Source organism: Oryctolagus cuniculus, chromosome 11 (genome assembly GCF_051225735.1).
Source record: "Oryctolagus cuniculus isolate XC-2025 breed Fujian yellow rabbit chromosome 11, ASM5122573v1, whole genome shotgun sequence".
In the NCBI taxonomy this organism is placed as follows: domain Eukaryota; kingdom Metazoa; phylum Chordata; class Mammalia; order Lagomorpha; family Leporidae; genus Oryctolagus; species Oryctolagus cuniculus.
Genome location: NC_142877.1, coordinates 90,831,619 through 90,845,349, shown reverse-complemented (window position 1 = coordinate 90,845,349; position 13,731 = coordinate 90,831,619). Strand labels below are relative to the sequence as shown.

General features: G+C 32.9%; 1 protein-coding gene across 9 annotated transcripts in view; it reads left to right on the top strand.

Moving 5' to 3' along the window:
• The window catches only part of CEP290 (centrosomal protein 290), a 91,136-nt gene that overhangs the window by 1,467 nt on the left and 75,938 nt on the right, over positions 1-13,731 (top strand). For 7 of the 9 annotated variants that reach the window (XR_016216230.1, XM_089307553.1, XM_089307552.1 and 4 more), the window contains exons 4-12: positions 653-722; positions 1,000-1,046; positions 2,846-2,989; positions 7,557-7,610; positions 8,331-8,483; positions 8,881-9,063; positions 9,653-9,742; positions 10,970-11,092; positions 12,009-12,132. Coding sequence is in view for 6 of the 9 variants with exons in the window: in XM_089307553.1 (XP_089163679.1) it covers positions 653-722; positions 1,000-1,046; positions 2,846-2,989; positions 7,557-7,610; positions 8,331-8,483; positions 8,881-9,063; positions 9,653-9,742; positions 10,970-11,092; positions 12,009-12,132 (988 nt within the window). In the remaining 3 variants the exon portion in view is untranslated. Of the gene's footprint in view, positions 1-652; positions 723-999; positions 1,047-2,845; positions 2,990-7,556; positions 7,611-8,330; positions 8,484-8,880; positions 9,064-9,652; positions 9,743-10,969; positions 11,093-12,008; positions 12,133-13,731 lie in introns of those variants that run through there. The other 2 variants (XM_089307556.1, XM_089307555.1) reach the window with 1 other exon arrangement.

Sequence of the window (13,731 nt, the reverse complement as noted above, 5' to 3'; positions counted from 1 at the left end):
GGACAAAAACTGAGGAAGAGTTTTAGGTAAGTGGAAGGCAGTGGTAAGATATGGTAAGGGAGTTCTAGAGCTGGAGTGCTTTCCACAAATAACTTACGCTTCACACTTGAAGACACAGGTGTAGAAGGTTTGTAGCAGATTATAGAATAAAACAAATTGGGTCGATAGTTTGGGTTGGGCTTTGGACAGCCTTAAAGATTTATTTTATGTTATCAGCAGTTGGGGAGTAAATTAAATTTTTGAGCCATGATTGATGTAAAAATATACCTTTGGAATGTGAAACTGGGTATGTTACACGAGGGAGACTGAAAGTAATTGGGGCTATTTAGATGTAACATTATGAAGGAGCTTTATACATAAAATTATGGGCTAGAAAAATAGTTATTGGAATAGCAAAAAGGGTGGAAAAGTCACACTGGCTATAAAACTTGTGGGAAACGGAAGAATCAAAGGTATTTCCAACTTAAAAATTTAGAAATTGTAGCCTTAAGTAAGAGAATCATTCATTTGTTCATTCAACAAATATTTACTGCATGTCTTCATATATAAATTATTGTAGGCATTAGGGATGAAGACAGCAAATTAAACAAAACCTTTGTTCTCAATGTTTACCTATAGCATAAAGGCATATTGAAATGATTATTTTGTTTAGATGAAAGCTCAGGAAGTAGAGCTAGCTTTGGAAGAAGTTGAAAAAGCTGGAGAAGAACAAGCAAAATTTGGTAAGTGCCTTGTAAAAAGTTTATTGTAGTGTTAAATAACTCCATTTATTCATTAAAGAGTATAAAGATAAATTTAATATATTGTATAAAATGTTTATATTTAATCTATTGAGAAAGACATTTCTAAAAGTTCTAGTTTGGATCTGTTATATAATAGTCACTTTCTCTTATGTCACCTTGAAATCATGGTGGGATCTTTTCAAAGAATTGATTTATTTATTAGTTTGTTTGAGGTCACCATAATTAATTAAAACACTTCTCTTTTTTTTTTTAATAGAAAATCAATTAAAAACTAAAGTAATGAAACTGGAAAATGAATTGGAGGTATGTCCTTTTGTATTCCCTGGGGTGTAATTGTCATTACTTTTTATTATTTTGAGTTATTTTCAGCTATTTTAATTACTTTTGACTGGAAAAATTACAAGGATAACTTTGTTCTCATTTCTGTGTAATACATATTCTGTGTGCCTTTTATGTGCCATAAATTCTTGTAAGGATTAGGGAACTAATTGGGAACAAAATAAAAACAGTTAATAGCTGGATAGTTTACAATCTAGAGAAAGAGAAGTTTGTATTTAAGGTAGAGTGGGGAAGAGTGGAGATTTGAGGAATAGTGATAGAAGGATATGGTAGAAAACATAGTTTTTGCAAATCCAGGGGTTAAAATATGAACACTGTTGGAAGAGGTAAATATATGAAGATTCTGGAGAAGGAAGGAATTAACGTGATACAAAGCGCTTAGCCTTTGAATGCAGGGAGACCCCTTTTCATTGTATTGGGAAGGAAGGAAGAGTGATTGTGTACAGATTGTTATATGTGTAGGTTAAGTAAGTATAAGATGAGAAGTTGGAGATGAGGTCATATGCTAAAGAAGCCAGATAAAGTTGGAAATACTTCAGTACTGAAGAAAGGATTAGAAAGTAGGGCTCTGGAATCAGACAGATTAAGTTCTAGTCCTATTTCTTTTATCTGTTAACTTTGTAAAAATGGGTGAGTTATTTCTGATTTCCTATTTTATATCTAGCTCCAGGAAAATGTCAAGCATTTTCAATAAGTATTTATTAAATAAATGAATTATGGATTGATTTTAATGTGTTTAGACAGACAACTACTATGAAATAGAAAGTTAGGGCAGTTGAAGATACTGGTAGGAAAGTGGTTGTCAAATCTTAGCTGAAAAGGTAAGGAAGTCAAGATTGAGGGGAAGCCAGAGCTTCTTCCGTGTCTTCCAGCTAGGTTCAGGGGCCCAAACCTTTGGGCCATCTTTTGATGCTTTTTCCCAGGCCATTAGTAGGGAGCTGGATCGGAGGTGGAGCAGCAGGGACGCAAACCTGTGCCCATAAGCGATGTCTGCATAACAGTGGCGGCTTTACCCACTGTGTCACAATGCCAGCCCCAATTTGATGTTTTGAGCCATGGTCTTTATTAATAGAAATATGGAACAAAATGGGTTGACTATCAGATTTTACAGATGATCTAAATTTGGGCTGTTCAATATGGTAGCACTAACTGCTTGTCATTTGCATTTATATTAGCTCAAAAGTAAAATCAAAAATTCAGTTCTTCAGTTGTACTAGCCACATTTCAAGTACTCAGTATCTGTATGTGAATGGTAGCTACTGCTTTAGACAGTGTAGAGAACATTTCCATATTCTAGGATGTCCTGTTGGATAATAGTGGTCTAAATGGTCCATAATGTGAGAGAAAGAGCCGGTTAAGAGCATCAGGGATCAGTGACTAGGGTAGAAGCCCTTGTAGTTTGGAGCCTGGTTTTGAAAGGCTCAGGAGAAATCTTGGTAGTTCATCAAATACATTTTGTGTCTTTGCAGTAGAGTCCATAAAACTAAAACTGTGACTCAGTAGTTATAACAGACCCTGAGTGGTTAATAGTCAATTGTTTGTAGCTCTGGATGGCTTAAGAAAAGCTTAAGCAGTTGTCAGCCTGTGAACTAAAGCTTAAATAAGCCAAATCCTTTAAAAAATCGTCCTTTAGCTAGTAAGCTTTTAAACATCTGGTGCTGAAGGATAATGAAAATTGAAAGACAAGAGAATTGTTTGCTTGTTGTTAATTCATTCGAACTTCCACATATAATGGGATGATTGATACTTTTGCTTTATTTAAGATGGCTCAGCAGTCTGCTGGTGGACGGGACACTCGGTTTTTACGTGATGAAATTCGCCAACTTGAAAAGCAGTTGGAACAAAAAGACAGAGAATTAGAGGATATGGAGAAAGAGTTGGACAAAGAGAAGAAAGTCAATGAACAAGTAAGGCACATTTTTTTTTTTTCAGTGAATCTTAACTGTTCATGTTATCTTTGTAGAATAACTGATTTTGCTTCTTATAATTATTGGTTATATTATCAGTTTCTATAATATATGTTATGTTTATAGAAATTTGTTCACTGTCTAAGGTTGTATATCACTGTTGTCATTACATCTTTAAAATATAGGGGCTCAGTACTTCTAGTGTGGCTTGGAGATTAATTCTTTATATTTGGAAGAATGTTTTTCTCAGGACATTGAAATCACATACATCAAATTGATAGTTTTGAATATTGGTATGATAACATTAGTAAGTATTAAAAAACAGGTGATTTTCTTGCTGCCGTAGTTTATTTTGGTTACAAAGTTACATCTGTTTAATGTGCCTGTGTTAGTAGTTGATTTGGAAATGAATCTTTAATTTATGCTTTCCATATGGTTAATTAATTTCTTTGTTTTATGTAATATATAGGTTCTTGACAATTTGTGTTAACACTAACATTTTATAAATCAATTCATATTATAATCATTTTGCAACATAATTTTTTATCTCATGTTATTTTTTTGTTAAAAATCATGCAATATTTACCTAAATTTAATTTTAGGGAAAATAACATAATCTTTGCAGATAAATTTGTATTTTCTGTGTGAAAATAAGTTGTTTCTTATTTTGCCTCAACTGACCATAAACTTTGAATAGGCACCATGCTGCTGTGGTCCCTCATGGTGGACACTGTCCCAGCCCTCATGCCTAGAAGCTTTTTTGTGGCATATTCTCATAATCTTTATTTGTTATGCTCCGAGAAATGGAGTTAAAAATTTTAAGTAAACCACAATGATTGTCAGATAATATTGCTGTGTAAGACACTATATCATGAATTAGTTTGTAAGGAAAAGTATTCCCATTCTTCTTCTTTTTCTTCTTCTTTTTTTTTTTTTAAATAATGAAAGCCCTTGCGTGACAATCCAAATTTATTGAAATACTGATGTAAAGTTACACAAAATTGCACCACTTTAATTAAGGCTTATAGTTTACATTTGTCTACCTTAAAGTAGTTGTAACGTTAGGTTTGTCAATTTAAATACTGTGGCTTCCTGTTGAATAGACACACAATCTTTACACCCAAATGTTAATGCATACAAAGCAACAGGGCATTGTTAAATACAATATCAATAATTACTGCATATAATAATTAATAATTAATTACGCCTTCTGACCAATTACACATGATTACAATTACTTCCCACTTTCACATCCACAGGACTGGCCCACCATTTAACATCTCAACCAAAATATCGCACATATGAAACAATATAACAGGCAAAAGTGCTAAACCCTGTATATTTGATATCGCAGATACACCTATGCATGAGCAAACAAGGGATTCACAGTGAGAATCTACAGCTTCAGAAGCCTGAAAATGATTGACAAAAACTGTTAAATGATTAAAAAGTTGTTTGCAACTTGTTGTAGACCCCCACTGTATGCACAACATTAAAAATCATTCCCTATGTAAACAAAAAAAGAAACCCCTACCAAGAGAATTGAAAAGTCTGAGCATTTCTTTCTCAATGGATAGTAAAGGTAGTGTCTTCAAGACATTATAGTGAAAGGACTGTCATATTTTAAAGACAAGATCTTTGTCACCACAGGCTTTTTTAAAAGTTTTAAAAAACTATATGACTGTGTTAATTAAAGTGCTTATTTTGTACAATATGATGATAATGATCTTGAATTTCTTCAAAAAATTACAATAAGTTACAAGTATCAAGCAAAGCTATCTAGAGTAGTCTATATAAGAGCTCCTTGGGCTTTGTTTTGTTATGCTAAAATAGTGGTGCTTTTAGGGTTTACATTATTGTACTCCAATACAAAGTATGGGTGTGTTAAAATATACAACACACCATTTTCATACATGTACAATATTGGTGAATGAAGAATGTCTCTTAGCTATAATACTGAATGTAGCCTCTGGTTTACCAGCTGTATACTCTAGGGCTATTTATAAGTAAGAACCTCTCTTGTGATACTGGAAAGTGATTAGAATGTGCAAACTGATACAATAGCTTTCATCTGCCTCTTAAAGTGTATCATCCCAGGAAAGTCCATTTAAGATGTTGGTAGGTTTAACAAAGTTGGAATTCTGGCGCTGTTGAGTTGGGTGACAGTTCTTCAGACCTGACTCAGAGCTACAACACATTTAGTATATTAAAGCAGCTGACATGATGACTTTTGGTAGGCCTTCCCAGGCACTGGGGTTTCTCTTTAAATTTGCTGCACTATTTCATAAAAGATCTCATTAATATTTATTTTTGATTTTGCAGAAGATTCTAAGAATGCACAGTTGTTCCACAAGTTGTTGTTCTAGTTGTTTCTCCAGTACACAAGTACAATAATTTAGATTTTTAAAATCTATGCACTAAAACCAATTTCCTTTACAACCTTTCTTTTTTCTTATTTTATCCTTTATTTAAAAAGAATATAAGATAATTATGGTATGAAACTGTATTTTTTTTTTTTTTTTTTTTTTTTTACAGGCGGAGTGGACAGTAAGAGAGAGAGACAGAGAGAAAGGTCTTCCTTTGCCGTTGGTTCACCCTCCAATGGCCGCCGCGGCCTGCGCGCTGCCGCCGGCGCACCGCGCTGATCCGATGGCAGGAGCCAGGAGCCAGGTGCTTTTCCTGGTCTCCCATGGGGTGCAGGGCCCAAGCACCTGGGCCATCCTCCACTGCACTCCCTGGCCACAGCAGAGGGCTGGCCTGGAAGAGGGGCAACCGGGACAGATTCCGGCGCCCCGACCGGGACTAGAACCTGGTGTGCCGGCGCTGCTAGGCGGAGGATTAGCCTAGTGAGCCGCGGCGCCGGCCATGAAACTGTATTTTAAAGTCTATGATGAAGAATCATCAGTATGTGAGCCTTGCGGAAGCTTGGTTATTATTAAGAGTCTACAAAGGAAATTATTGAGACAACAGAGGAAAATTGATAATGGACAAGATTATTCAATCAATTTTAAAATTTTTGGCATATTAGTTATATTATGGTTATGAAACAATACCTTTTTTAAAGGATGGATATGGTGAAATCAATTTTGTGTGGAAAACAACACACTAAGTTTTTGCTGTTACATTCATTGAGCATTATGCTAAAAAATTTATATACTTCTTATTTAATTATTTTTTTAAAGATTTTATTTATTTATTTGAAAGTTAGAGTTATACAGAGAAAGAGAGAAGTAGAGGCAGAGGAAAGAAAGAGAGGGAGGTCTTCCACCTGCTGGTTCATTCCCCATAATTCTTATATGCTCATAAAAATTATTTACTCATAATTTTTATATGCTTGCTCAACTTAAAATTTTATGTTAATCAAGATCTCTATAATATTCTTGGACAATCAAAGGAGCTTAGAAAATATACTCCAAGTCTTACATTGCATTTATTTCATAATTATAATTTTAACTTTTTTTAGCATAAACTGTGTGGTTTAATAACAGAAATCTACTGTCACAGTTCTGAAAACTGAGGGTGTGAAGTGCAGATGTTGGCAGCATTGGTTTCTTCTTTTTTTCTTAAGATTTATTTATTTATTTGAAAGTCAGAGTTACACAGAGCGAGGAGAGGCAGAGAGAGAGAAAGAGAGAGGTCTTCTATCCAATGGTTCACTCCCCAGTTGGCCGCAACAGCCGGAGCTGTGCTGATCTGAGATGAGATAGGAAAAGTGGATTTAATAGATGAAGTGACTTGTTCATGTTTTACTAGAAATTGATTGACCAGGGATATAAACCTAGTGCAATCTGATTTCAGATGACTTCTATTAATGATTATGTTGGATTACTTCGTATTTCTGATTTAATATTCACTGAGAGCAAGAGTATTCTAGCCATGAGACAAGAACAACAAAATATAAAGATCTTTACAGACAACCACTCATTTTAGTTTTGAGGTGCTTTGGGGACAATGATTTGTTTACTTCTATATTTTTTAGTTAAAATTCATTCTTTTTTCAAATAAAAGATTTATTTATTTATTTGAAAGTCAGAATTACAGTGAGAGAAGGAAGAGTCAGAAAGGAGAAAAAAGAGAGATCTTCTATCTGCTGACTCCCTCATCAGGCTTCAATGGCCAGGACTGGGCCAGGCTGAAGCCAAGAGCCAGGTGCTTCCTCCTTGTCTCCCATGTGGATAGCAGGGGCCCAAGCTCCTGGGCCATCCTCTGCTGCTTTTCCCAGGTGGTTGGTAGGGAGCCTCATCAGAAGTGGAGGAATTGAGACAGGGACCAACTTACATATAGGATGCCAGCGTGGCAGGCAGCTGCTTCACTCACTACACCACAACACTAGCCCCTACAATTTCTTTGTGTGTAATTTTCTTTCTGTGTTTATCCTTCCTAATCCTTAGTTTTCAAAAATATTGACTTATTATTTATGTTTTATGTTGATAGAAGTCCTTAGAAGTTAAATGTTTTTTTTACTTTATTGGAGAGGGTTTAGAATATAAACTAACTGGCTGAAAACCTGACTTTATGTTGAATTATTGCTGAATTTTTCTTATTCACTTTTTTTTTACTATTTTAGTTGGCTCTTCGCAATGAGGAGGCAGAAAATGAAAACAGCAAATTAAGAAGAGAGGTTGGTAAAAAATTGTAGTGATTCCACTGATATTTCTTAAAAAAAAAAGTTTACATGGTGACCAGAACTGGAGTCTTCTAAGTGATATTTTCAAAATGAGTGATTTTGTGATATAACTTCATCTCAAGGAATTAGTAAATAAAACATGAGACTATTCAGTACCATATTTATCTTTTAAATCTGTATGAGCAAAGCTTTCTTTCTGATCTATAAACATTCTTTGCCTGTTTGCTAACTGAATATGACTGATTTTCTGTTCTTATTTCTCTCATTTTATCTAGTATTGTTTAACAATTTTTGCTTTTTCATGAGATCTTTAAAAATTTATTATTTGGTTCTTCTGAGCCTGATATTATTTGTACATTGTTTACTCTTATAGGCATTCTTATAATTTTAACATAAACAAAATGTTCTTTGTTTTGGATGATAATTAATAGTCTTACACTTTTGGTTATCTAAAATAATATATTTCATTCTCTTAAATTTCTCTTTTTTCCTTTAATTCCCTTATTACTTTTAGTTATTTATTGCTTCTCTCATTTCTAATTACTTTTTTTCCTGTTCTTTTCTGGAGAACAAACGTCTAAAGAAAAAGGTGAGACACTAAGGGTAGTGAAACTTTGGGAATGTAAAGGTATATTCTCAGAACATTAGTTAGAGAATGCAATTTGTTGTCCTGGGTAGTTTCTTAATTCAACGTTGCACTTGGTGTACCTTCAGAATGAACAGCTGCGTCAGGATATTATCGACTACCAAAAACAAATAGATTCACAAAAAGAAACACTGTTATCAAGAAGAGGAGAAGACAGTGATTATCGATCTCAGTTGTCTAAAAAGAACTATGAACTTGTCCAGTATCTGGATGAAATTCAGGTAAAGTGGGTAGAAGTCACTTCAGGGAAATGGCCTTGTAAAAACTTTAATTTTATTATACTGCCGCTCTAGTATTTAGCCCTACATGTAAATTCTGTAGTATAAACTTGCAACTATATACTTGTAAAACTTGTTAACTTCTCCTGGAAATAACAGTTCTTGATTTATTCTTTTTATATGTGCTTATCTTAAATATTAATAATAATTAGAATCCATAAATATAAATTGCTTGATATTTAATTTGACTTAAGTGGTCAGTGTCAATTCACACTAAAGGTCTATAAAGAATTCGCTGTTCTCCAGTGGACATTTATATCTCCATTTAATTTCAGTGATGGAGTTTAAATTTTAGTTCCTTAAAATTGTTTTTTAAATATGGTATCTTTAACTTTTTTAGACTTTAACAGAAGCTAATGAGAAAATTGAAGTTCAGAATGAAGAAATGAGAAAAAATCTAGAAGAGTCTGTACAGGAAATGGAGAAGATGACTGATGAATATAATAGGATGAAATCCATTGTGCATCAGACAGATACTATAATGGACCAGTTAAAAAAAGAAAATGAACATTATCGACTTCAAGTAAGAATGATTGTTAAAATGACTTATTTACACAGGCTTTATATTGTCTCATACTGTTTATTTGAAACTGGAAAGTAGTTTTCTGGGATGTGAGTTTTTGTCTGTTATTTTAATGCTATAATATATTGCCTGGTTGATATATGTGTCCACATGTGTTTCTGTAGTCACCTCATAAACACCTTGTGTTCTAGCTGTCTAGGATTTATTTAAATGATAACTGGATGAATGTGTATACAGCAGTTCTGCAAAGCTCATATTTATGGAGATTTTCTGTTAAAGATTCATAAAGCTCTTATGGATCATAAAGGCTTAATTTTATATCTTCAAGTAAATATGTTACAAAGTTAGAAACAATTACATTGTTCAGTATTTCTGTGGGAATAATCTTATTTTAAAGTAGCATACTGTTTAAAAATACAACTTTCTGGTAAATAAAGGTAACTATGTAAGTATGAAGTTGAATAAACTATTAAATGTCACCTTTAATTATAGGACTACTTCAGTAATATTCTTCTTACATGTATACAAGAGTAATGTATTTATATTATGCCAATTTGCAACAATTCTTGAAATCATTATTGCTTTTTAGGTGCAAGAGCTTACAGATCTTCTGAAAGCAAAAAATGAAGAAGATGATCCAATCATGATAGCTGTCAATGCAAAAGTAGAAGAATGGAAGGTACTTTTCTCAATTCATACTGTAACTTTTTCATTCCCTATTTTAGATTGAAGTGGCAGTTTTTTGTTTAAAGTTCTTATACTAGTTAATAACACTTCTTAGGGTTTTATTTTAAAGTTTGTTATATGTCTTAGCTAGAAAATGTCTAAAGCTGTCCTAAGGGGTCCTCTGGATAAGTTGTTCTTGAATAACTCTTCCAAATCCATATATTTGTTAATTAAAATATGATTCTAAGTAAACTTTAATTTTTTTCACATCACTCATAGTTACCGTGTCTTCCAAGTTATGTTGTTCCAGGTTTACTTACTTTTTGCATCTTTGTTTTCCATGTCAGAGTAACGTGTGAGAAAGAGTAAGGGAGGAGATTGATCACAATCACTTGGGAAGCCTTATCAAAATGATCTCTCTTCTTTACCCGTCTCCAACCTCAGCCAAATTTCCCGTATTTCCATATCAGAAGCTGGGTTTCTGATGGTTGTATATTAAAAAAAATCTGAGATGATTCTGGATAAATAATTCTAATTTTAAAAGCCATCCACTCCAGAATCATTCTTTGACAAATTTCATATTATATTTTCTTGGCAATTATCACATGAAGCACTCAGATAAACTACATTTAAAAAAAAAGCAGTAGCAATGGGAATGAAGCCTATAGAGTCAATCAGAGGTCAGTAAATTTTATGTAAACAGTAACAAAGTAAATATTTTAAGCCCTCTGGTCTCTGGTATAACTGTTCAACTCTGCTGGTACATAGCATGAAAGTTAGCCATACATAGTACATAAATGAATTGGGATGTTTCCAAATTTTTATGTTAATACAGCAGCCATTTGGGGGGTAAACCAACGGAAGGAAGACCTTTCTCTCTCTCTCTCTCTCTCTCTCTCTCACTCTCACTGTCTAACTCTGATTGTCAAATAAATAAATAAATAGAATAAAATAAAATAAATACACTGCTTTAATGAATTTCTTTGCATATATGTTGTTTTGGAAATGTAACAGTAGAATAAATTGCCTCAAGTATAGTTTTATATAAGTTGAAAATATATTCCTCTGATTTGTCACTTGTCTTTTGGCTTTATAGTGTTTTTCTCTTTATATGATGTATTTCTCTTTTTATTAGGTAGTTAAATTTATTATTTTCATGGTTTTTTGCCTTTGTGTCATAATTAAAGAGTCTCTTTTTTGTTGTCTTTTACATCTAAATTTTTGTTTTCTCTGCTTCTAGTCAATTTTATCTTCTAAAGATGATGAGATTATTGAATATCAGCAAATGTTACATAATCTCAGGGAGAAACTTAAAAATGCCCAGCTTGATGCTGATAAAAGTAATGTTATGGCTCTACAACAGGTAAAATATATACAGAATTTTGTTTATCAGCTAATTTTATTAAAGTTGAAACTCTGACCTGTGTCTTATTTATTGCTTCACCTTACCTGATTTCAAGTTATATATTCCTCGGTACATAACAAAGTCTTTTGAAATTTCTTATACCATTTAGACCCAAGAAAACAGAAATAAGTTTAAAGTTAAGGTTAGAGTTGGGGATATAATTATTTTCTTTGGGTAATACATTTTTGTGGTTAGTACTTATTTAATAAGAAAACATTAAAAATAGAAATTTTGGAATCACAGTATTCTATTTATTAAAGTTCATTTGATTATATCTTGTACTGACATACCATAAATAATATGACATAATCTAAAAGTATTATAATTTATACTACCTACAAATTTTATTTTTGGTAAAATTGTACTGTATCAAAAGAAGTCACACTCTGATCATCTGTGTCTGAAGCATAATGCAAAAGAAAGAAGGAAATCTGAAAATTACTTGAGGAAGAAAATCAATTATAGGGGAGAGTAGTTTTGATTGAAATACTAAAGGGAAAAAAGCTAAGTTGAGTAAAAGAGAAATCACAGGGCAAAACACAAACATACAAGATGGTAAAAAAATACAGAATTGAATAGATGATGAAAGTAAAATAAGGAGTTACAAAATGCCACAAACATTAGGAAAGTCTGGCATTCCTGTTCGCCACAGTGTTGACCATTATATCCATCTTTAAGTAGTAGAGTGACAGCAGTGTACCTGACATTATGTAGTTCAGTAGATATGTACAAAATAGTAAAATAGTTTTACCCAAAAGAAAGTATGCTCTACAGACTTGTTGGAAAAAAACAGGACTTACCCCCTTTTTTTTTTTTTAACTCTATATGTTAATATTCATGAAGGGAGATATAATATTTTAAAAATATCTTATAGGGTATACAGGAACGAGATAGTCAAATTAAGATGCTAACTGAACAAGTAGAGCAATATACGAAAGAAATGGAAAAAAATACTTTTATCATTGAAGATTTGAAAAATGAACTCCAAAGAAACAAAGGTAATTCAATACTTTATAAGTATATAAAATTACATATCATTGTTTTAAAACTTTTATTAAATTGAGATCATCTCATGTCAACAAATATATTATTCAGTTTCAAATTTCAGTTCTATTGTGCTTAAAAATTGTACATAATATTTTAATTACCATATATTTGAGTGTGTTTTGTATCATTTATCTCCTTTGTTGAGAATCACATTATCCTTTATTAAATGAGTGGTTATATGAAAGAAATGATGAATAGTGATATACTTGAGTATCTTAATTTAATTTTCTTTTTATAACTTGCAAAAAATGGAGAATAAAATTTTGATTATGTAGCAATATTACAGATAGTTTTCAGAAGAAATTTGATCTGTAAGTATAAGCACTTGAATTAATTTTACCCGAATTAATGCCTTCCTGTATTCTCCTTATCCTGAGTCATAATACCTTGCCTATCAAACATTCTGAATATAACCCTCACATGTTATGTTTCCTTAGCACTGCCTATTGTAGTTACATCAGAACATGCTAAATGATTCTTGGTAAATTCTTGGACAGTTTATTATAATTGCTGAAGATGAAAAAATAAAATATGAAGGGGATATAGGATGTATTTGTGTGTATGTTTAAGTGTTGTTGTGGTAGTTGTGTTTGGAGATAGAGTATTTAGATAATGAGGCAAAGGCCTGACTGAGGAGATAATTGAACAAGGACTTAAAGGAAATAGGGAGTGAATCATGTAGATAGCTCTAAGCAGTGGGAATAAATTCAAAGAAACTGAAGCAGGAGTGTACCAACCATGTGTAATGAAAAATAAAGAAATCTTTTTGGCTAGAATGTAGTGAGCAAACAGGGCAGTAATAGGAAATAAGATCAAAGACATAACCCGAGGCCATATAATGCGGGACCTATTAGTTCCTTTTAAGGCCTTTGGTTTATAAGAGGGAGCATCAGAGAAATTTTCTGAAGATAGGCGGGATATAATTTGACTTAGGCTGTTTCTGCAGTATGCTGTGGTAGTAGTAAGAACAGAAATGGGGAGACTTATACAACTATTGTAATAATCTGGAGAGAGGTGAAGGTGATTTGGAGCATGATGGTAGCAGTGGAATTATAAGGTTAGTTGCCAGTTCTGGATACATTTGGAAGGTGGTCAAAAGTGAATTTGCTTTGTTCGATATGAAAGACTTATCAGGACTTTTGAGTGCTATAAACACTAGAGAGGGTCGTAAGATGAGCAGATTTAGACACGTTAAGTTTGAGATGATTATTAGACATCTAAATGAAGATGTTGAATAGGCATTTATATATAAAGTCTGAAGTTCAAGAGAACAATCTAAGCTAAAGATAAAATTTGGGAACCATCTCCATCAAAGTGGTATTTGAAGTCATGAAGTTGGGTAAGATCATCAAGGAAATGAATATAAGAAAAATCTAGAGAGTGAAGCCTAGAATACTTCTATTTTGGAGGTTAGGGAGATAATAAAGAGCCGTCAAAGGAGACTGAAAAGGAATGGTCACAGACATGAGAGGAAAACAGGGGCATGAAGAGTCCTGAAAAATCACCCAAGAAATTTCAGCAAGGAAGAATTAGCAGCTGTTCAGAGCTGT